At 35.5% G+C, this 24,700-nt stretch overlaps 2 protein-coding genes and 1 non-coding gene across 3 annotated transcripts in view; 2 read left to right on the top strand and 1 right to left on the bottom strand.

Moving 5' to 3' along the window:
- Positions 1–14,817, top strand: part of LOC136821605 (SH3 and PX domain-containing protein 2A-like) — a 46,592-nt gene extending 31,775 nt beyond the window's left edge. Inside the window, exons 15-20 of the mRNA XM_067077826.1 lie at positions 903–948; positions 2,122–2,209; positions 2,796–2,915; positions 13,138–13,351; positions 14,068–14,292; positions 14,711–14,817. Coding sequence (XP_066933927.1) covers positions 903–948; positions 2,122–2,209; positions 2,796–2,915; positions 13,138–13,351; positions 14,068–14,292; positions 14,711–14,817 — 800 coding nt within the window. The remainder of the gene's footprint in view (positions 1–902; positions 949–2,121; positions 2,210–2,795; positions 2,916–13,137; positions 13,352–14,067; positions 14,293–14,710) is intronic.
- On the top strand, positions 11,454–11,526 carry Trnaa-ggc (transfer RNA alanine (anticodon GGC)). Its single transcript has one exon. It is a non-coding gene; the product is annotated as a tRNA-Ala (tRNA).
- Positions 14,818–19,063: 4,246 nt separating the features above from the next.
- Positions 19,064–22,238, bottom strand: LOC136822064 (beta-1,4-N-acetylgalactosaminyltransferase 3-like). The gene is made up of 4 exons (XM_067078277.1): positions 21,886–22,238; positions 21,128–21,352; positions 19,989–20,141; positions 19,064–19,587 (listed from the first exon to the last, which is right to left on the bottom strand). Exons 1-3 carry the CDS (start codon positions 22,228–22,230, stop codon positions 20,025–20,027), a joined length of 687 nt encoding a protein of 228 aa, XP_066934378.1. The 5' UTR covers positions 22,231–22,238; the 3' UTR covers positions 19,064–19,587; positions 19,989–20,024.
- Positions 22,239–24,700: the final 2,462 nt, after the last annotated feature.

The raw sequence follows: 24,700 nt of genomic DNA, 5'->3' as shown, positions 1-24,700 counted from the left end.
TGGATAAATTTTGGCGGGGATTAAATTTGGCGAATTTGGCGAATTGTGCCCAAACTCGCCAAAATTTCCAAATTCGACAATTCGCCAAATTAAACCCCCGCCAAATTTAACAAAAAGAGAGTTATGTGAAAAATGACAACTTTTTAGTATATTTTTGAGTAATTTTCACCCATTTCAGTGTGACAAAATTTCCAATTCGCCAAATTAAATCCCCGCCAAAAATCGTATTTTGGCCAATCGCCAAATTAAATCCACGCCAAAATTTATCCACTTAAGGTACACTCTTTTAACAGTGCTTTTTTGTGATCCTCCATGACTCCACCGATATGGACGGGATCACACTCGTCCTATGATCTTTAAGAATGCTTTATAATATTGCTTCCTTGTAACCGATATGGAACTGATTGAGCCCTAAATGCGTTCTATGCGTGTTTTTTGCTGAGTCAAGCATAGTAAACAAACTTTCTTTGATATCTTTTGACTGGGTTAACAATTTTTCACAGTGTTTCTGATCTAAGACTGTTAAGTTTTATTCTTGTGAAAATGGTAATTGTAGCGCTATTCTACAAGAAGTTCATTTTTTCTTCTTCTTTTTTCTTCATTTTCTTTAAACGCTTCCTGACTACGAAGGAAATATCTTGCAACTATTTCTGGTACATGGAAACATCAAATCAGCAATTTTCCCTACCAATTGAATCTATGCATAACTCGAACGAGCTCACGCGAGAATGAGCGAGTTTCTAATACTTTTGGTCAGATATTTAAACCAGATACACCTATTTGACCGTAGTCGCGCGAGACAAAAAAATGCCCGCTCGGCAATTGGCGGCTACGGTCGAAAAGATGTATTGACTTAAAACTGAAATATTATGCCACCTGATTTTACTTCGTTCTCGATTTAGACGAAGATAAAGAAAATGGCGGCACTCTTCCACACATTGACATTGCGTAAGTATTTATTGTGTTGCTTTGATTTGAGGATTGGGCGTTTCTAAAATAATTTTGTGGGGTGTTTCTCATAAACTTTTAGATTGTGGAATTTGATAGATTTTAGTATCGAATCTCTGACTATATTTTCTGGACATATTCTTGGTAGCTTGTTCAGCTTATAGAGTGTTTTTTTTTTCATTTTTCAAACTAATTTACCCCCTGGATCACGTTTTTTGACGAATGATCCTCCTTGAGCATCACAAGGGTACTCTTACTTTTGGACTAGCTCCCTGGATATCAAGCCATGGATATCATTTTTTCTTGAAAAGCCCATTTTAACCTAAAGTTGAATCCTGTTAACACGAGTACCCATGACCCAAACCGGTAAAATTTTAAGGTACCCTTTTATTTTTTTGCCTTTTTTAAGGAACCTTCTGGAATTTCCAGATTTTTTGAAATCATTCTGCTGACGGAAAATAGGACTTCTTAAAGATGGAGTGTTCTTGAATGTTTAAATGTTAAATTCTTTTTTTGATAACAGACCACAAAGCCAAATTTTAAATCTGTTTTAAGAAGATGATATCATAAACTTAGATGATGACATTTTCTTTGTCTGATAATAAGCTAATTTTGGTTTTTACAGATTATCATTTTTGTCTACTTGTCACTTGTTGAACAGATGAACAATATCTATTCCTCGCTTAGTTATATTGTAAGAGTTTTCTGGAATAATATGATTTGAGGGCAAGAAAAAGCGAAGGATTTGCGTTGAAGTATTGACGACGGATTGAATTTAGCGGTTTCTTTGCTTTAGAGTAAAACTGTATTTATTTTTTAATTTGATGGAAAAGAGATACAATTGTTTTGTTGTTATGATAAAATCTTAACCAAACTCCGACCAAAAACAATAGCCCTCTAGGGGAGCGAATTCAGATATTTCTTAAGTAGAATCTTGTGCCCCGCCCTAGAAATTTTGTGTTAAAGACAAGCGGGTCACGTGTTTTGGATTTGAAAAAAGTGGCTTCATTTCCCAATTTGGATGAGTGGCTTTATTTCCCATCCAAGAGTTTCGTATCTAGCCCCTTCCGGGATTTGAAAACAATGGGTGTACCCTATAACAATTAGAACTTTGCCTTTTATCTTGATGAGTTTGTTACAGGCTAATGAGTTAATATTCATTTTATTTTTCAGTAAAACGCCTACGGAGGAAGATCAACAAATTTCCCACGTGGTTGAAAATTATGAAAACGTGGATGCTAGCACGCTTACTAATAACAAGGTCTGTATACCTCTTTTCATAAAATTAAAGTCGTTTATAGTCCGTGTAATGCAATAATATAGGTGTTATATGATATTACAATGATTGTTGCGGGATAATATCACGTGTGTAATGCAATAATATAGGTGTTATATGATATTACAATAATTGTTGCGGGATAATATCACGGCGTTCTAAATATATTTTAATGTGAATTTGTCCCTTCCTGAGAATTCCAGCAAAACAAAAATAAATTTTAAGCACATGACAAACTTAATGTTTGGAGATTCTTTAAAGGAAATTTGAAAAGAACGAAGAGGCGAGGTCAAGCGAATCTGTTGTTTTGCGGGCCATGCAATTCGGAAAGAAGGGTAAAGTTTGAGGATAAAAGAAAGGATCTGATCACAGTGTTGAAATTTCTTCCGTCTCGGTCGGATTTTCTTCTCTGCGAGATAGATAGAGGCTTTTCTGTCTCAAAATTCTGCATAATTAACCAAAATTGCAAGAATATGTGCTAATTTGCTATGTAAAATCGATTTTCCGTCTCAGACGAAAAGTCCTGCTTTGACCACTGTGATTACCTCCTTTAAATTGTGATTAATTTTAGTTGATCAGACCTGTGAAGAGCATAAGAAGTCAATCCGTTGCACCTGAAACGATTCCCATCGATAAAAAGGTCATCGCTCTTAGCAACTACATGAATTACCGACGTTCGTTGGACGGCAGTGTAAGTAGACCTTTACGGTTTTCAGTGAGGAAATATTACTACATTACTTAGGCTGCAATTTTGAACCGCAAAGTAAAATATCCTGCGCCAAATCTAATCTACACCATTTTTAAAAAGCAGGCTTCGATAAATATATTTTTATGCTCTGTAGTCTTAGACAGAAGGTGTCATCTCTGCAGACAATCTATTGTTGTTAGGTAGCGATGCAATGTCGTAAGACTAATGGTCGGAACCTCTCTCTCACATGCTGCAGGCGTATGTGAATTAATCAGCTATCTATAGGATCCTGATAGTTTCAAGGGGTGATATTAAAGACCTTTCTCAATGCGAATTTTTTTTACTCAGTTTTTCGCTGTGTTCTTTTGAGAGTTGTTATAATTGCACGGCGACATAAAATCAAAACAGCCACATGAATTATATCATTGTGCTATAATGTTTTATGTAATATCTTTCGTGTTTTACAGAATAGGCTTTCTATTGAAGCTATTTCAACATAATACAAATTTTATAATACGTTATACGGTCTGTACGATTTGTGAAAAGATATATGCATAACATATTAAGTGTGTTTCTAGTAAAGTTTGGTGTACGACTTCAAACTTTTCAGATTTACTTTTTAGTGGGAATGTGGAAATGTTTTTCGAACTGAATATGAGTGTTGTTTAGTAGTGAAAAGGCTCTATCTGGTTTTTGCGAAGATTTTGTGATTTTGTAATTGACGTCAAAAGATTTTCCGCTATTTTTGTATTCTGGTCTGTGAAATACACAACTACAAATAAATTTCTGACAGTCAGTCAGCAAGCAAATTCAGATATTGTGCTATAACATGATATGTTTACGCGTGCCTCTTCGACTGTTATGGTTGACCTCTCCCGGCTCCCGGACTAAAGTCCAAAATGTCCAATGAACGACGTGGAAACGTGGTACATTATAACGTCCACATAACGTTTTATAAACATTCTATTAGAAAACATCGTTCGCCAACTGGGTTTAATCAACAAGTGACACACTCTTCTTCTTTTTTTTTAAGAACCAGTAAATTTTTGTCGAAGCTCGGCTGTTCTATTTTTTTGGCAATTTGTCGAGCCTCAAATTATTCTTATCCTGTTCATATTAGGCATTTTGAGACGGTTTTGAGCCTCATTGTTCTTATTATATTGTTCTTATAAAGAAAGAGTGTACGCAAGACAGAAACCTGTGGCTTTTAAAGAGATTTTTTCCTTGGCTTGATTTCCGGGTAATTTTAGTTGTCAGAAATGTAAATACTCTGATCATGAGAAAGTTCCAGTTTAAAATGTCAATAGAAGATTTATGGCAATATCTTGATGCAGAATGAATGATTGTACTTGTTTAGTAACTTACATTACCTGAATGTGAGGTTTATAGAGTGACTCCCTGTTTTAATCTTAGCAAAACCGCAGACACTAACTTGAATTTATTAGAGGACGCCAGCAAACTATAGCATGTACGGTATACTACTAAGAGTGGCGAACATCATGATTGAAGAATGTACAACCTTTTAATAGTTTATCTATAAGAAAGGCACGAATTCATTTATGGAGTTTGGTTTTGGCTATAAAATAACAAAATTGAGTTGGCCTCGCTATTTTGTAGTCTATATACCATATACCTTATGCAAATATTGTATGGTATATGTGTATTGTCTAATTTAAAATTCTTTCGTATTAGCTTTATAATACAGAATCGTAAACTATGAAGATCTTTTCGATTAGATGAATTCGCCATTAATTATTGAAAACCTTCCTTATATCAACACAATCAGACCTTCATCTTCCAAAACATGTTTTAGTTTAGGGTACCTTTGAAGTTAATGAAATTATCCCTCAAATAGAACATTTGTTTTCAATTCTGATTTTTCAGACTTTTTTCTCTCGGATATCTCACTTTTGATGTTATTGAAGGAATATGATATTTAGACGATGGGGTGTAGTGCGGAGTTATCTGGTCGATCCACACTTTATGGATTTATGATGGATTTAAAAAATTGGGTCTAGCCCATAGATTTATAAAGCCCGAAGGGCTAGATGTCGTGCTTTAAGCCATCGCAGGCGAAAAAAAAAGTGAATATTGGAAAAAATATTGTTGCTATTGTTTTCGAAAACCCGAGAAGCTTCCTGATTGGTCAAGTGCTGAAATTCTGTTGTAATTTCACGTGACCTAGGTAGGATTTCCTACCTAACCACGGTACACTTTCCAGCAAAAGTACGCCATCTAGCCCTTCGGGCTTTATAAATCTATGGTCTAGCCTTGTCAAATTATATTAGGAATTATGGGTAAATTCGGGCGAGAATTACGATTCCAGCCTACCTTTCCAGTCCACTTTCTTTCATTGGGTTTTGCTACCACTGACCTTTATATATCCCTGGACCAAGCAATATCCGCCATCTTTGATTGGAGTTTTTTTGGAATTGGTACCATTGCAATGTTAAAAATTAACGTCTAACGCCGCTACATCATCAGAAGAATTTGAGGAAAAGTAGACCTAGCGCTCTCGATGCATTTACACCGCTACCGAGTAGTGCCGCCATTAGGGTACCACTTTTCAAAAAACTCCGATCAAAGATTTTGCTTGGCTGGGATTGAGAAGCTTGGTCCGGGGTATATAAAAGTCAGTGGTCAGGCTATATTTTAAGCCTTGTTGAACCATTTTTGAACTTTTAGATTTAAGGTTGTAAGTCTAATGTTAAAACTCTGTGTTAAAGTCTATTTTCAAACTCTACTTGTTATCTGCATAATGGTTTTATGATGAATAAATGAAAAAGTTGGACTTTGAAAAACATGGGTCTAGCCTGGATATCCAAGCTTTAACTTTATTTTAATTTTGATATTTCTACTGTTGGTCTTCCTAGATGTTTATAAATTCAAGGTTGGTTGATTCTTACATACGCATAATCATTGAATTTATAAAAGTACGCATGCCTCCCGATTTTGCAATATAGTTCGATATAGGAAGACCATGTTGTTAACCAGAAACATCAAAATAGAAGGGGAAGTTACAGCCTGGATATCGTGGTTAACACTAAATTCGGTCCAGTCTATCATGATGCTATATGACCAATAGACCGATTCAGCAATATTCAGTCAGGGACTATCCTCTTCCTAACTGACATGAATTTCACCCACGAAACAAAAACATACAAAAAACAATGCGCAGGTTTAAACTGGGAAATATTTGAAGACTTTGAGCTATCATGGTGTTGCTATAATTCAGAAAAATGAAATATCGCTTATCGTGGGTAAAAATGACGCCACACAGAATCGGGCTGTAGAAGTTTTTTAATGGCCCATGATCCTTTTTATCTCCCATAAATTGCTGCGACCAGGAATGGCTTTAGATCAACAAAACATTGGTCAAAATTTTCCGTAAGGCTCTTTAAGCTGTTGAGGTGTCTTTTAAAACGAAACTTCGATAGATATATTCATATAACTTAGCAGCTAGAAAAAATTATTTTCTTTGGTGTTCTAAAGGGAGAAGTATCTTTAAATCAGTTGTCAAACAAATTTACCAAACGTGATCAAACGAAGGATATTATCCCAGTCAAAATATTCACCATTTTAAATAAGCTTAGGATGAGTCAAGTTTCTTATTTAGTAGTTTTATTTATGTCCCCCTAGAGGATGATTTCCATAATCTTTTGAAGAATTTGTTTGAAAATAGTTTTCATAATTGAATAATTTTAAGCTTTTTGAGCTTTGTTTGGGATGAGTCTTATTTTCTGAGAAATTATTTTGAAATATTCTATACAGAAATTGAAAAAGTTTGTTGACTATTCCCCTAAGTCTGTCAAATACTGAAAATATTGAGACACTCTGAAGTTATAAGGAGACTATACGCATCCTTCAGAAGATTCTTTTGGTGTTCAACTTGAACTGCGTCAGTTTCTAAAAATTATACACGTTTTTTTATAAGAACATCTAAAAATTTTAAAACTTTGAGATGTTTTTAATTTTTTGAGTTTTAAGCCTAGAAATGTTCCTATTTTCGCCATTTTTTGAGTATTTTTGTCCATTTTCACGTAGAAAAGTCTGCAAAGCCTTAAAATGTTCTTAACATTTTGGCCATCAAAGCCTCATGTTCTTATATAGTTTGTTCTTATAAAAAAAATGTGTAGTGTCATTTCCTCAGGGGTAAGAGCCCTGTGTGGATTCCACAATGCAGATAAAATTTTAAGGTATAATTTTCGCCTGCCTGATTATTTGGTCGTTTTTTATCAATTGGGTTTGTGATTTGTGTTATATGACCTGGTTTTGATCACTCTAGTTTGATACGTCAAATTTATACTGTCAACTAACAGAGTCATAAGACGAACTTATAAGTGAGTGTATTGTTTAGAGAAATTACAAAAAAGGTCATTAAAACAAACAAAAGTATATATTTATCATCCAAATTTCATCAAATCGGTTGGTTGATTGATATTCAAAATGTTCTCCTGTTGTATAATAACAAAAGAAAAACATGGTCTGTTTTCAACCTCCAAGCATGATGACGTCATCACTAGCAAAAATGAATTTCAAAGAGAAGGAACGAAAAAAGTTGATTTTTATGGAGAAACACCGTTGACTTCAGCTCTGGATATTCAGGAGAATCAATTTTTGGAGAAGACTTTCAACCGAGGAATTTTCAATAAAAATTTGACCAACGGTAGGAAACCTGAGGATATACCAAATAATAAATCAGCTCATTTCGGTGGAAATACAACTAACAGACCTTTCAATACAAGATTGACAGAAGATTTAGCCAGCGTTTATAAAGTAACCAGGGAAAGAACCTATTCTGGTGGAAATTTGACCAATAGAACTTTGTCATTGGATGATACTGTGACCAGTAAGAATTCTTACGAAGTGAGAAGTCCTCTGCATGGTGATGTAGGTTGGTTTGGTGGTTTTGATTCGTACATTGATATGATGGGTCGCCTTGAGGTAATTAAAAAGATATCTTTATGTAGAAAATAGCTAGAATAGTCCACAGCTATTTCAGATTAAGAGCCCCCTGTTAAGGAGGTCACTTTTTGGAAGGTTAAAACTAGACCCCAAAAGCCATTTCTGCTTTTCAAATTGAACATAAAACTCTGCTTTTCAAATTGAATATAAAACAAGTGATGGTGAAACACTTGTTATTTTTTTTGAGCTGTTTTTGTATAAAATATATATTTTTTCCAGAAATCCTTTTTTGAAAATTGACCAAAGAAGACTTTGATGACTTAAAAAAATCTATTGTGATTAGTTGAAAGTCGTCCTGTTTCACACCCCCTTCTCACAGACCCACTGGGACCCCTTCCTACTGGAAAACTTGGTAAAAATATCGCCCCGCTGGAAAATTACCCTCCAGTTTTTGTCCCCACTGAAAATAATCTATTAAAGCAATCCTTACTGCAAAATATTTACCATTTTTCAATCCCCATTGAATTTTCTGACTTGAAAACAAAACAATTGAAATCCCCAGGGATAAAAAATAGGGGAATATCAATCCTACCGAGTTTCAGTCAGTGTTTGTTATTTTTGGTTTTCCCAACAAGACATAATTTTCACAGTACACGTGAGGAATAAGCTCAGTCATAGTTTAAGTATTCCATTTTGTTGAAACCATCAAAAATATTTTTAATACCGTTTTTACACAGCATGCCTTTTGAACCGTTGCAAGGAAACGTTGAAAAATACACTTTTTTTATAAAAACATCCAAAATATTTTAAGCCCATGGATGTTCTTAAACTTTTTGAGTTTTAGGCCTAAAATGTTCTTAACATGTTCTTATTTTGACCATTTTGTGAATATTTTTGACCACTTTCCTAAGAATAGGGTGTTTTTGAGTCCATAAAGTCTTAAAATGTTCTTAACTTGTTCTTAATATTTCGGCCAAAGTAGCCTTATATATAAGAATTCTTATATAGTTTGTTCTTATAAAAAAACGTGTATTTCCTCATTATAAGCCATGTTTTCTCGCAAGAAATATATACAGGGAACAGCTTGTAACTGCTTTAGCGCTGAGATTTCAGTATTTACTGAGATAAATGTGTTATGCTAAAAAACTTTGCATTTAGTTTGCTATGTTAAATTTCTTTTACTGGATTACATTTTGAATTTGGTGTTGAAATTCAATTAGCTAACTTTATCTTGAGCGAATAATGATGAAAGGTTTGCCTCTGTTACTCTTAAAATCGGTCATATCAAAGTAATGTCTTTAAACTTGAATAAACGAGACAAATATAACGGGAGCAACAGAATCAGAGAGAGAATACCACAGATATCTGTAAAGCCCGAAGGGCTAGATTTGCAGCTTTGTTCAAAAAGTGAAGCTCATCTTTGGAAGGATTTCCTACCAGAGTCACGTGACTAAAATATGCAATTTCACCGGTTTGAGAGATGTGAAATAGCGTTTGCCGCCTAATTTTTTTGATCTCGCGCTCCGAAAACAATCAAAATGCTAGATCCTATCCATCGGCACGAAATTTAAAAAGTCAAATTTTAGCTTCACTTTTTTTTGCTGGAGAAAGCTTAAAGCCGCAAATCTAGCCCTTCGGGCTTAGATATCTGTGGAGAATACACTAACAAAAGAATAACAATATTGATTTTTTGTGTTTTTCATACGGTATTTGAAATCAAGTTAATTACCTTCATTGACGAAAATTACCATAATTGCCTGGTGATTAGTAAAAAAGAAGAGATTGAAGTTTTTCTTAAATTTGTGTTACTCTTTGATAGTTGTTTAGATAATGAAACGATTGTAAACAAATTTTCAACCTGTTACTGATAAAAGTAAACACTACAAGTTTTTAGGATTTTTCGTTTTAAAAGGGTCCCTCGGCCCGATAGTTGTACTTGAGCACTGGTTATCTTCCTGTTATAAACTTGTTTTTGACTTGGCTGGAAATAAAGAATCGATCAGTGTCCAGTTTACCGCAATGTTGATTCCACAGTTATGTTTGACAGAAGTGGCTCGCATGTATGGCAAACGCAAGGTAATGAAATGTCTTCTTGGAGTGACTGGGAGATGGATGATTCTAAATTGACACGCGATATGCTGTTTATTTATCTAGTTTAGACGGTTATTTAAAGACGGTTGTTGTTACTATGTTGTGGCTGCTGAGTTACCCAAAAATCCCGTAGAGTCTAATATATACTGATGTTTTTTTGCAAAAGTTCTAGTGGGTTTGATCCATAATATTTGGGGAGGGGTATTTTTTTCTGGAATAGATCTTATCGGAGTTTTTGATTTTTCTAAAAAAGCGATGCATTGTGGGATTGTTTCGGGAGTATTACAATAGAAATCTCTTAATAATACTCCCGAAACAATCCCACAATGCATCGCTTTTTAAAAAAAAACAAAAAATCTATCTTCCAATTAGTGAGAAAAAAAACTATGGAAGGTCAATAATATTACTGGTTTGGTCAATATAAACCAATCCTGACCAACCAAAACCAATATCAAACAATTTAATTAGTTACATTACTAATTCTGAAGATTGAGTAATTTGAAATGACGGTGTGAAGCAAAAGAGGAGGAGTTTGATCAAAAGTGTCTTTTCAGTGATGTGTAGTACAATATTTTTGTCGATGTGTGATTCACACAATACTGTATATTTGGCTCTTTAGTTTGGAAGCAACAGAAAATCGAAACCTCAGGGAAAAGGGAAATCGTAAAAGCCTATACACGCCTACATTTAGGGGGGGGGTCTTGGGTTTTGATGAACCAAAAGCAAGGGGGGTGTTAAAAGTATGACTTTCCTAAGGGGGGTTGCCAGTTAAGGGGGGGGTCTTCTTACCTAAGGGGGGTCTTCTTAGATAAGGGGGGATCTTCCTTGAATTATGACTCTTGTACAATCTTTTCATTTATACTGATTTTCTAAGGGAATGTGAAATTTGAAATGAATTTCCTAAGGTGGTTAGCACTTAAGGGGGGGGGGGTCTTCTTACCTAAGGGGGGGTCTTGACCCCTCTAGAAACTATGGCTTTACGCCCGATAATTCATACGAAAACAGCGGTATTTTTTAAACGTACAGAACAATCCGAAAGTCACAGTGCAATTTCGGGACTTTGAGAAACCTAGTCATAAGGCCTGAACAACCATCTGCTGGTTCACTTAGCGCCTTGAATATCCCCTTAGTCTAGAAGTGTGAAACCTTTAGACAGTCTTTTGTTTGCTTTAACAATGGCCCGTCCACGGCAAGCCGCTTCGGTTATCTTTGAACTGAACGCAACATTTAAAGAGGTGGGAAATCGACTCATTGATTTTATGTGTTGCTCAGAGCGAGAGTCAGAAATGCTAGACGAATGATTCAAACATAATAGAAAATAGGCAAAAAATAATGGAAAAAGGACAAATTTTAGTTTATATAAACTGATATTATCCCGTAACAATTATCATATTATCATCTCAAAGTTAGCGGGTTGGTTGGAGATTGGACACTAGCTGTGTCTCAGTTCGTGGCAATTCCATTGATTTGTAGAATTCAGGTACCGGATGGTGAACATTGAGCACGTCGCTCCCCTCGTCTACTACGAACTAGTGTAATAGCAACGAACCGATAGCGCAGTTGGGAGAGCAATCGCTCGGCAAGCGAGAGGTCGTGGGTTCAATTCCCACTCGATTCGTTACCTTTGAGAAAACTGGGAAGTACATTAGTGCAGGATCCGTTGATTCATTACCTATAAGTAATACGCACTTGATTTCACACAGTGATTATCATATAACACCCATATTACTGTATTACACGGAATGTAAACGACTCTAATCTTGGTTCAAATTAATCATGTTATTTTTATTGAAGCGCTATTAAAGCTCTAAATTGTGGTGAGCGTGATAATGAATTCGCAAAGTTGTTAAGAAAAGCAATTACTGATATTAAACGTAAAAAGAATTTTCGTGTTTCTCATTCATCATTCGTTGAAATACCTCATAAATGTATTTTTAAGTAAAGTGGTTTTGTCGTTATATTGGATGAAATTTTAGCCATCAGTCTTTAGGTTTTCCTGTTTGATTTAATTTTCAAATTTTTAGAAGATATAATAGAAGAAGATTCTAAGGCAGAAATGGTACGCTTCTTTTTTTCTTATATTTTGGTATATTATAACAGGGTTCAGTATAAGTGATACATGGTTTCTTCTGCACTCTGCAAATTTAACAGAATGGGCTGGGTCTCAGAAATATCTCTCTAGGGCCAAAACTTGACTACTTTTTTGCCTCAATTTTTTTATTTAGTTCTGGTAAAACTTTTATTTTATTTTATTCTATTTGTCTGGATTCTTTTGTTTTTCAGATTTGGGCATTCTTTATAATTTACGACTTTGTCACAACTTTGACACACCTTAAGCTTGAGCTATGACGTCACTAGATGAAAGATTTTACCTGTCATTTAAAAATGCTTCTAATCTTCTGTAACGGAAATTTGACAATTTATGATATGTGTTAATGGCGCTATAAAGTGTGTTTTCCTACGCATCGATGTTAAATTGTTTTACATAGGATATTACTTCTTTATTATCTTTGCTATGGCACTGGTTCATAAGTTTCTTCTGATACAATAACTTCTACTGATTTTCAAAGTTCTGACAGGTCTTTGCACCGTTTTGATTGACTGATATTTTGTAATTCAAATCTCTCATTGCACTTGTTCTTCAAGTGTCGTTCGGGTGTCAAGGTAAACGCGATAAACCGGCTACTTGCGTCTATAAAGAGTCGGAATGTTACCTACTCCCCGTCGGTAGGACCTATATTTGAGCATAGTCATTATAAAAAAATCCGGTCTGGCAATGTATTGTTTTTTTGGCTTTTTGTTCAATTTTCTTTTGTTACAAACAAAAGACAAGTTGCGATTTGCTTACTTTTTAATCACGTTACCAAAATCTCCTCTTAGGATTGGTCTATTCTATAATCACATGATCAAAAAGTTCGATTTTGGTACGTAAGCTCCATCTTTTAACAATAAAAAGAGACAAAAATCTTCCAGACCAGTGTTTTTACAATGACTATGATTTAAGATACTTGAGTGTATAAAATCTCGACAAGCCTCGCCTGACGAATTTACTGACCCAATAAATGTACCGCTCAAACTAATAATTATCGGTCTCCCTTGACAGGATGCTCATTTCTTTGTAGCGTTAATGGATTATGACCCGGGCCAACATCGCAAAGATGATATATATGTACAATATATGTACTGCTAAAAGACCGTGTAACTAATAATCGTCTGTCTTCCTTTTTAGGATGCTCATTTCTTTGTGGCGTTGATGGATTATGACCCGGGCCAACATCGCAAAGATGATATTCGTTTGACCAAAGGAGACCTTGTGCAACTCATCTCTTCCGATTCTGGATGGCTGTTTGTGCTGTTATTGAAGGATGATTTCGATAAACAAGGCTGGGTTCCTGATACCTATTTAGAACGCAAACTTGATATTGATGTGGGTTCTATAGCTGGTAAGAATAAAGCTCTCGTTGCATTTTTAACTAAATTTGAATGACTTTGTTGATTTTAAAATCTGCAAATACCTCTCAAGTTCCTTCCGTTATGTCGTTGATTTCCATACCAGGTGCACCACAAACCTTTTAACCTCGGAATTGAAGGTTATTAATTCTTCGAGGAAAAGAAAAAAAAATTATTTTGGTAAAGGCTTGGGAAGACGAGAGTTTTTTTTTGCGTTGGTGCAATGCAACATGCTCCATCCCACCAACCTTAAACGTTTCTCGTGTCTCCATCCCATTTTTCTTTCTACCAAGAAAAGTGAAATCTCACTTTTTTTTCCTCGTGTCTTTTGGGTATTTCCCTCACTTTTTGTCACATGAAACCAAAAAAGAAACCATAGTGTTGATGGGATGGACCATGTTGCATTGCACCAACGCGAAAAAAACTTCTCGTGTCCCCAAGCCTTAAAGATTTTCTCATAATGAAGCATCTGAAGACTGCATAGTAAATTTCTTTTCTTTACGGAAGAATCTAAGAGACAGATCTACTTAGTTGGTTTAAGATGTAAATTGATCGGTTTTTTCTGTGTTATAATTAAAAGAGATTTAAAGAGAAAAATTTTTCATACTTTAAATCATAGACTCATAACTTTGAAAATTGGTTGTACCTTTCTATGGATTTTTACAACATGAAATTTAACGCCATGAATATCATGAATGTTCACTTTTAGCTCACACCGAACGTGGTGGTTCACCCAAACCAAAACCACGCCCCCGCCCTGCGCCACGACCACGCACGAAACCGCAAGAAACTCCTCCAACGGATCTTCCAAAACGCCCCGCACCACCAAAGCCTGACGAACGGGACGCCCTTCCGCCCTCGCCACCACCAGTGCCCGCTCAACAGCCATACGAAGAAGATTTGTATGATGAACCAGAAATGACTCTACGCTCAGGTAAGACCTAGCTATAATTAATGAACCTTTCAGCTTTGAAAATCGAGTTAATCTCAAAATTTACTCGCTCCATTAAAAAGAAAATTGAATCATTCAATCCCGCCAGTGTTTAACACTATTCACGTTATTTCGCTTAGGTAGAGACGTATTGATTATAGACATTTAGAAGCAAATTATTTATTTCTCTTCTTTGAGGCCTTCAATATATTCGAGAGCTTCATGGGCTTATAGATAGCATTGGTGTGTACGCTATCAGGCATTTCCATCATTTCGTTTCGGGTATTTATATACAAGTAAATTTTGTCGTCCGACACAAAAATTGGACGTGATTGTTCGGGGGGGAAGTCTGCTGTATTACAGACTTTCATCCGCTTTTTTTCGAAAGTGTTGCATGTAAAATTTCCCTTTCTATTTCTAGTTTATGATGCAGAGCCATGGTATTTTGGTAACATTTCCAGAGCTGACTGTGAAAGACAGTTATCCACGGTATGTACCTGCCCCTCGGCCAGTTACTATTTACTCTGATGTAAATTGTGAAAACATCAAATAAACTAGATATCCAAGATTTCAGACAATAAAAATAACTTCATTTATGTGTATACCTAAAAAGACATTCGTCACACACGCATTGGCAGACGGTATAAATTGTAGGCTGGTGACATGCACTAACGAATTCGTGCTCCTCATGTACTTATTACATTTTCGTAGAAGTCCGCGATTATATACATATAGTCTTAAAATAAAGCTACTCAATTCTTCTCTTATGACTCCAACCCGCAGCATCGGTCCTAAAACCTGTTAACTGATTCCATTTTAGTATGGTCGCCAACAAGAGTTCTTAATCAGAGACAGTCAAAGGGTAAGTAATGAAAATGTAGAATGAGACTTGTAGATTTTGGTACTCAAAGTTTCATTGCCCGTACGGGCGATAATCGTCAGCCAAATAAAACACGTTAAAATACAAAATTTAATAAGTTGTAAACAATGACTTCTTCGAAGAAAGTGACGTCAATTATCCAAATTCAAGTGATGCCGAAGCTCACGAGTTCGTGTTTCTTGCGGTGGCGACATTTTGTCACAATCTAAGTTCTTTTATAAGAACACGAATTTGAATGTTAGCATATCAAGCACAAGATTGAGATTCGCTAGATTCGAGAAACGGCTAAGAAAATACTGTTTCTAAGCCCTTTTTTGAGCCATCGATGAATGAAAAGAGTAGTCACATAAATATATTAAACGCATTTTATATTCAACTAACAAGGAGATTAATTTGATCAAATTTCTTACTTTTTAATTTTTCAGGCGAAGGGCTCTTATGCGTTATCCGTCAAATATTGTTACAGGTGAGCAGAGAAAGTCATTTTTGCGACATGTAAATTATGTGCGGCACAACTACCTCAGAAAAAAAAACTTAACAGAGAGGGGCGTGAACACTAACCTTTATATACCCTGGACCGAGCTTCTCAATCCCGGCCAAGCAAAATCTTTGATCGGAGTTTTTTGAAAATTGGTACCCTAATGGCGACACTACTTGATAGCGGTGTAAATGCATCGAGAGCGCTAGGTCTACTTTTCCTCAAATTCTTTTGATGATGTAGCGGCGTTAGACGTTAATTTTTAACATTGTGATAGCTTCTCCTCGGGTACCAATTCTAAAAAAACTCCAATTAAAGATGGCAGATATTGCTTGGTCCAGGGTTATATAAAGGTCAGTGGGCGTGAAAGGTGTCGTCATTCCTTTGACTGTATGCGATTATACATAACAGTCAAGTCTCTCTTATTCGAACCTCAATCATTCGAAATAAAACATTGGCCTTTACAGCTGGAAAGCGATTTGAATAACTCTCTATATTTCGAATCTTTCTTTAATTCAAACAAAATTGAAGACCGAATAAGAGAGCGTCAACTGTACTACGATCCCTTGTATGAGACACTCCCTTTAAAGCAGATGAGATGGAGTTTTTATAAGATACTTTAATAATTGGTCATTCGAAGTAATAAAAATGACGCGTTCTTTAGAAAAAGTAACAAAATTGTTTTATTACTGGTTAACGACCAACCAAATCAAAGAAAAGCTTGTAAAAACTTCTTCTCGTCCCCTTTAAATATCTTTTAGATTTGCAGATATTCAGATTACAAATATTTCAGGTAAATTTGAACACATTATTTTAACAAAACTTTTTCTTCCTTTATGTTTTAGGATCCGCCATTTCCCGATCGAAGCCGTGGACGGGGGTAAGCTACTCATTGGAAAACTGAGTTTTAATAATTTGATGGACATTGTGATTTATTATCAGAAAAATCCATTGTTTTATTCTGAACATAAAGAACCGATAAGTCTTGGTAGTGCTTTTGTGAAAGACAGGACCGGTCAGAAAAAATGAGTTATGTACAAGTTGGTGTATGATGACGTGATGGGAGGAGTTGATTCAAGAAGTTGAATTTCGCTAGCCTGTAATACGATGATCGCTCGTGAAGACGCAGCATGTAATGTAATATAACATGAAATTTTTATGATTCAAAATTTAAAGTATGTTACACGGAGATATGAATTTGATTCGGAATAATTTATTGGAAATCTGAATTATTGTCAATGGAATTTTTTTGATGACTATTTTGATGAGAATGATGACATTTTGATTTTACTATGGTTGGATCATTAAGAATTTTAAACATTATTTTGATGGTGATTATAAAGAACTTTGGACAACGTCGTCCGCGAATTACTCAATGGAACTGGTCAAAATGCAAAGTACAAACGTCAAAACTTCAGCGTTTTGAATACTTGAATCTGGTTGTAAGATTGATATACAAACAAAATCATGGCAAACGGATGTCTAATTTAGAACCTGAAAGAATCTCTACTGGAATAAGAAACCACGCGTGGCAATTGTCAATTTTATTGGTGGAATTGGCTGTTGATAGAGAGAACACAAAAAACAGTACAGTCGAAACAAGGGTTGTTTGTTTATGGTTTGTTTCTTTTCTGTTCTTGTTTAGAGTTTATCAAGGCCGTTCTCCATTTGTACGTGCTGCGATTGCACTTATTCGAGCAAAGCTTCCACGCTATTGGTCAAAGGAAAAATAAAACAATTCCATTGGCGCGACCTGACGTAACGGACTAAAAAAGTTGAAATGTAGTCAACTTTGTTTTCAACCTCGCGCTACATTTTTATGACGTAATCTTTTTTTCAAGCAATAAGGAATAAGTCCAAAGGTGCGATCACAGCGCGCGCGAATGGAGACCGAACTTATGGCACCTTACAAGCGCTTTGTCTTTGATAGTATAGTTTGTTAATTATAAATAATTTTGTATACATATTTCACCTATTTACTTTTGCTACAAAATTTTAACGTTCAATTAATACATAAAAAATGCATTTATTTTACCCAAATCACCTTTTTTTAATAAATTGTAATTTTTTTCTCACTCAAATATTTTATGAATCTATTTTTTTTTGCAATTTTTTATTTAATAATTTTAAATTTCAAGGTTCAAGGTATTCTAAAATATCATATCGAATCTTAGTGCAAAGATAGAGCATTTGGTTATGATGCACAAGGTCGTGGGTTCACTCCCTGGTCAAGTCATAACAAAGACTTCGTACTTAAAACAAATTGGTTTTCTGCTTGATGCTCAGCAATAGAAATAGAAGGATCAAGGGTAACTAGAGCAATCAACGGTGAAATGCAATCTCTCCTCTGGCTTCGGATAGATACAAATTGTTTTATAAGAAAAAACTATAAAAGGCTTTGATGGCTAAAATATTAAGAACAAGTTAAGAACATTATAAGGTTTTATGGACTCTAAATTCCCAATTTCTTAGGAACTTACACAAAAATACCAGAAAAATTAACAAAATTGAGAATATTTTTAGAGCATTTTTAGGCTTTAAACTAAATAAGTTAAGAACATCCAAAGGCTTTGGTTAGGCTTTGGATGGGCTTTGGATATTCTTATAAAAACTTGTGGCTATCAACAGAGGAGTCTTCTGGTCGCCTCCGACTGCGGTCGTTAGACTTAATTACTTACAGGCAAGATTTTAGAAAGACAGGGCAGCGTCAGGTGGTGGTCAAAAAGGGCACTTTTTCTAGTGTTTTTCCACCAAAAAAGCTGTTTTTACCAAAATTTTAGTGAATTCAGGAGGGGCAGCGTCCGATGATCGGACTGCATAAAAAAGGGCATAAAAATGGCCTGACTTATTAGGAATTCAGCTTCCGGCATACAAAATCTACTGGATTTTGCTTACATCATACTATTGGTCACAAATTTTACAAATTAATAATTTTTATGTTCCTATTCTGTACATACTACATTTTAATTATTTTTTCAGTTTTGAAAGATTAAGGTTGTTTTTTTGTTTCTTTGTAAATTAGTGACAAAGTAGTACAAAATACAAATCATGGGATTGACATAATTTTTGGTGATCTTATTCATTTTTGAACTATTAAAATGAAGACTTCTTTGCTGTAATCCAAGTCTCAAATATTACAGATATTTTATATAAATCACTTTCTGAAGTCATTTCTATAACTCTCAAGTCGCTACCAAGGTATACCAAAACTTCTGACAATATCATCCTAACATCCATTAAACATCCAAATTACGTTCAGACAACGTTTTGGTGTCACATGTGTCACCAAAAAAAAGAGGCTCTTCAATAGACGATATTGGCTTAACGTGAAAACTCAAATTTGACCCCCGAGAATTCCCCACAATGCTTTGTGCGGAAAAAAGTTCACGGTGAAATTTTTTCCTTACAAAGCATTGTGGGGAATTCTCGAGGGTCAAATCTGAGTTTTTATGTGAAGCCGATATCGTCTATTCCTTGATTGGTGTTTTCCTAAAAGGCATTTTTATGATTCTCAAATTGGTACCAGAGTATACCATAACTTCTGACAATATCATTCTTACGTCCATCAAACATCCAAATTACGTTCAGACAACGTTTTGGTGTCACATCCGGCACCAAATAAACAGGCTCTTCTATCCCTTGATTGGTGTTTCCTGTAAAAGTCATTTTTAAAGTTCTCAAATTGGCACCAAAGTATTCCAGAACGTCTGACAACATTGCTCCAACGTCCAAATTACGTTCAAACAACGTTTTGTGCCACCTGCGGATCCAAACTCTCTTCATTCATGTTTCCCATCCCATGTCTTTTTATTGTTATGATAAATATGATAAAAACGTGGCATTCGATCATGAAATACATATAATCCTGTTGCTACGATACGATCAATTAGTTCCCAGTCTTCTCCACCCCACTGGTTTCCAAACCTCTTCTCGTTAAAGCCTTGAAAATACAAAAAAAAAATAAACAACAAGATTTTTACTTTTTATATTAACCTTTTCAGTCTCTCAGGGACCCAACTTTACCGGGCTTTATCTCTCTAAGAGGTTCCCGGAACTCTCGTAACTACTTTTGGAAATAAAGAGCATAAAATTCTAAAGGAAATAGGTTAGTTTCGGGGCATCCTTACTCCTTAACTGATGTCTTGCTGACGCAAGATGTCGGTGCAAAACTTTTGAAATTTTTTTTCAAAAAGTGCAAACAATATTTTTGCTATGTGCTCTCATCTTCATAACGTAAACAGAAACTCAAATCATTAAATTCATCAGCCTCATGAATCTTTTTGACTTAAAAAGGTTTGTCCACCCCCTTTTTAATTCAATGGAACATCCAAATCCACTTACCACCAACTTTCAACCAATCAGATTTATACATAGCCATCATGCCATACCAGCATCTATCCAAAGTGTTTCGTGCAATGTTGTGTACTGTTCGTGTTCACCGCATTGGAATTTCAACAATGTTGGACAAAATGTTGTCTTATCTTGGATGGTAAACTAAATAGAATTTGAGAAGTAATTTACATAGACTAGCAAGCGTATGCCTTTCCTTGGTCACAGAAAGGCGGAGATAGTGCTTATAAAGTGTTCTTATGAAAAATAGAATTGCCGCGGGAAAGAGTTGTATTCAGCAAACGTAGTGAGCCCATTGAAAGCGTAAGCTGCAGCGAATTACAACGACATAGTTACTAGTCTATGATTTACAAGAATGGACCACGTATAACCGTAGAAGAATTCTCAATCTTTTTAGAATTAGGTCAAGTTTAAGTCAGTTTTTAATCCTAAACAAAGTCACATGACTAGTTTAAACACTGCCTATAACAGCCCTGTCTCACGGCTAGGATTGAACGTATTTTGTTCTTGTCCCCACAAGTTTTTGAGTGCAATTTATTTTAACATTGAATTTCAAAGTCAAATTCCCAGTTGGGCTGAAATTGCAGGGTTTTTCCCCACCGAGGATGAAATTTTGGCCATATTTTCAGCGGCGGGTCTGTGACACCTGAACTTATAGGTTGAATCCAAAAAATTGAGGAACAATCATGCACTGGATATACAAGTAACTTTACCGATTTCTCGTGTTCTGGCTATATCCGCAGTAATAATGTTATTGTTCAAAAATTAAAAGACTAAATAGCGAGCGTAGAAAAGTTTGCGTAAGAATTTCAATTTTAAGCGTATACTCTTTGAAAGAAATTGGTGTGTTGGGCCATTCCAGTCAGGGGGGGGTGGACGAACATTTCCAGGGGGTCTAAAAAAGTGTTTTTCGTTTTTCCAGGGGGTAAAAAATTACCTTAAAAATTCCAAGGGGGTAAAAGACTGATTTTAGTTCGTCCACCGTCACTTTAAGGTACACAAATATATTTTTATTATCCAGGGGGTATCTACGCATCTCCAAGAAATCCTTTTCGACTTCAAATGGTTCGTCCACCCCATGTATGGAAATTTAATGGAATGACCCATTCAAAAGTAGGAGGATAACCCACCTTTCGAATACGGTCAAAGATATTCAACGGCAATTGTAGATGTAGGTCCATTACAAACACAATGCTATTGTTGTTCCCAATGTGAGATAATCCAATGTTCAGCGCTTTGACTTTGTTGAAAGTGACGTCATCAGCAAGAATGTATTTATACTTGACGTCAAATTTGTTTAGTAACGACAAGACGTATCCGTCATCACTTTTGTAATCAATGACGTTTAACGTAATCTAGAAAGTTTAAATTAAGAATAGGTTCATAAACTGTAACGTGCTAAAGCACTGAGCTCAACTTCAGTGTACGTGTGAAAGTGAAAGGTCAAATTACTCTCAGGGTAAGAGAAGGTCGATTTTAAACACAGGGTTATAGGCGTCCTGGCAAACGCTACTTTGACGGACACCCATGAATAAAAAAACGTGCTATCAACTCTTGAAATCGTGGGATACATGGTTAAAGTTTCCAGACACGGATTTACTACAAATGTCTGAAAGTCATTACATTGATTTTCTCACCTTGACGTCAAATTCTAGCTCCTGGTAAACTCAGCCGTTACTCGGTACATTTCAGCCGGTTTACGCCGTCAATCAAACAACTTGTATTGGATATCCTGTACGAGAATGATGCAACGCCGCCCGGGGGTTAAAAAGTCTATTCAATTGGCAAGACCAATGGAAGAGCTTAAAAAATATTGTAAGTTAAGACTCGTTCTTCCTAGATTAAGGAAATGTAGTAAAAAGGATGTAAAAATAAAAGAAATCCCAACCTTATTTTCATGTGTCTTTTTGACCACATTTTCTAACATTACCAGTAAATATTCTAACCATTGTATTTGATTCCTAATGGGTGTCAAAATCTCAACTTCAACATTTTCCCGCCATTCCCAATCTGCCATGAAGCATGCATCATTAGAAGGTGTCACATGCACATATTGAGCCAATCGGAGCACGTTGTTTTTGTTACCGACCAATGGGAAAGCTTTATTCTCCTGTTCATCCAATGGAATTTCAATATCAATTTCAACGAAATAATGGTTTTGCCACCACTCTGTATACTGATAGAAACGACTGTCCACATTTTTTTGTATGTGAACTATGGATTTTAGCTTCATTCCTTGGCTGAAATGTCAACAATATGCAAGTTTTCCTTTAAAACTATCAAATTAATTGAACACCTGATCTCTTACCTAGAGCCCTAGTACCACTTTTTGATTTTACTGATGGACGTGATACAAGCCGTCCATGACTACTATCAGAATATAAAAAAGCAAACAAAAGGATTAGTTCGAATTTGTTGAACACCCTGCTTAAGTAAATTTGTACATTTTTAAAAGTGGTAGAACCCCGCCATTGAATCGAATGAGTTGAATCATTTGCCACTGTGCACACAGCTAATTCTTGAGTAGGTACTCATTTTCAGACCATCAGGAGTATTTCTTTATCACAGCTTATTTTTTCAGTATTGAGGTAGCTCAGGGGCCACTTATATTTTTTTGATAGACTGGGTGGCGCTGAGAAGTGGCTTGGTGTAATTTGGCAGGTTCCATTTTTGGCTTTGCTTGAAGTTGTAGCAAATCCGTACCACTAGATCCAGTCCCTTTTTGGAGAAAAACAAACAGAAAAGCATGACCAATATTAAAAAGAAAAGTTCAGTCAGAAGGAGACTCAAGTCTAGTGCTGAAAGGGTTCCTCTGGGTCTATGATATTCTTAGGGGGTTGTCATGGGTGGCCTAAATGGGACAAACATTAACATAGCACACTTCAACAATGACATCAAAAAAAAAACGTGTGCCAACTTGGTTGATCTCTTACCTTTTATACATTGACTTCACATGGTTGAATGTCTTTTGTGCTACTCCAATGGCCTCCGTCTCATTCAACAATAAATGGTTCAAAGGCCAGCCACCCTTGTATTCCAAAAAATTCTTTGGATAAACAAGCTGATAATCAACAAAAATTCGACCAAGATACAATTGAGTAATATTTCGTTTATACCATTCGGTTTTCGGACATTTTAAATTTTCGGACAGCCTCAGAATGTTTGAAATATCAAGTGTTTTATGCTTGTAAAAGTCAAGACGTTGCTTTTCTTCTCTACTATAAGAATATCTTTCGCGTGGTGGGTTTTTGTGCCAAAGTAAAGATGGTAGACTTCGAGAGTTAGTAGAATGTGTATGAAAAAGCGAATCTTTATCTATCTTACGAAGTTCTCCCTTGTCAGTTGCCTTCTTCCATTTCAAATGATAATCTGAATAAAAGCGCCCACCTTGTAAAATTTCAATATGGTATACTTGGTCACACTTTAAATAAACTTTTTGAATCGGGCTTTTATAATGAATCAGGACCCCTCTTTGAAAGATATTTTGTTCCTGCATCTGCTTTAGTGTAACGTTGATGTACATTAGTTCTTTCCAATTTCGAAGCTTCTCCAAATCGCTAAAATCATCCGTAAAATTCTGCATAGTCATTCCTGTGTCTTCTAATAAAACCTCTGCACCTTCGTGAGTTTTTAGTTGAAAATGATATTCTCCGGACAGGTTTACACGCATGAATCCGTAGACCCTTCGTAATAGGCTACCCATGATTAGGTTAGGATCATTCAACTGTTGAACTATGATTGATTCTTGAGGGATCTTTGGGAATAAAGGAAACCAACGGTTATTCCAGGTGGTCATATTCATACATGTATCTAACCATTTATCCATTATAGCTCCTTGAAGAAATTTGATTTTAGTTGATCCATTAGAATCACTTTCTGCGCTTTCTGCAGATTCTGAAGGTACTGGTCCTGTCGTTTGAGGCCTTTGACGAGTTTCATGAGAAGCTGATGTTGGATTTTGGGCTCTCTTTTGAGATTCCGTTGATCTAAGAATTATCGTTTCGGGTTCTGTTGAAGTATCACTCGTTAATTCCATCGAAGTTTGGTTCTTTTTTATCTTGAAAATTTTCTTCGCCTTTTCATGGACATACGTGTTAGTATTAATTTGAACATGTAAATTTTGTTGCTTTTCTTTAGCTCGGAAAGATATGTACTGTAGAAGTTTATCTTCGAAACTTTTCTTCGTCTGGTAAGATTCTTTATATGGTCGTTCAAACTCTGGTTTGTTTTCTAACATCTCTAATGTTGCTCTGTCAGGTTCTGGTTCTTTTGTGGTTTCAAACAGATTCGATAATAGATCATTCTTTAGAGAATCGAGTCTACTCAAAATCAATAAATTGGCTACTACCAATATGAAAATTGATAACAATAGAAAATATTTCAAATTTGACGGTAAGACATAATAACGCATTTTTTTCACTTTTCGTTTTTACCTTCGTTTTTCTCTTGGTCCTGATCATCAAACTAATGGGCCCTAGTCTTCCCTTTCAAGAGAACGACCCTTGCTATTTCTCATGATGGTACTAATGAACTATTCATTGATTCCTATATTTTTTTGGATGAGAGCTACAGGGAGACTGGCTTGTTTTACCCATTGAAATATATCAAAAGTAAGTCTTTTTTTATCATTCAAATTTTTAAGACTTATGTTCGAAATTTTTGAAACTTAAAAAATTTTAGTTACTAAGGAACTTTTCTCATTA

This window comes from Clytia hemisphaerica, unplaced genomic scaffold (assembly GCF_902728285.1).
Source record: "Clytia hemisphaerica strain Z4C2 unplaced genomic scaffold, Clytia hemisphaerica genome assembly, whole genome shotgun sequence".
NCBI lineage: Eukaryota > Metazoa > Cnidaria > Hydrozoa > Leptothecata > Clytiidae > Clytia > Clytia hemisphaerica.
The sequence above is the reverse complement of the archived record's forward strand: the minus strand, read 5'-3'. Positions and strand labels throughout refer to the sequence as shown.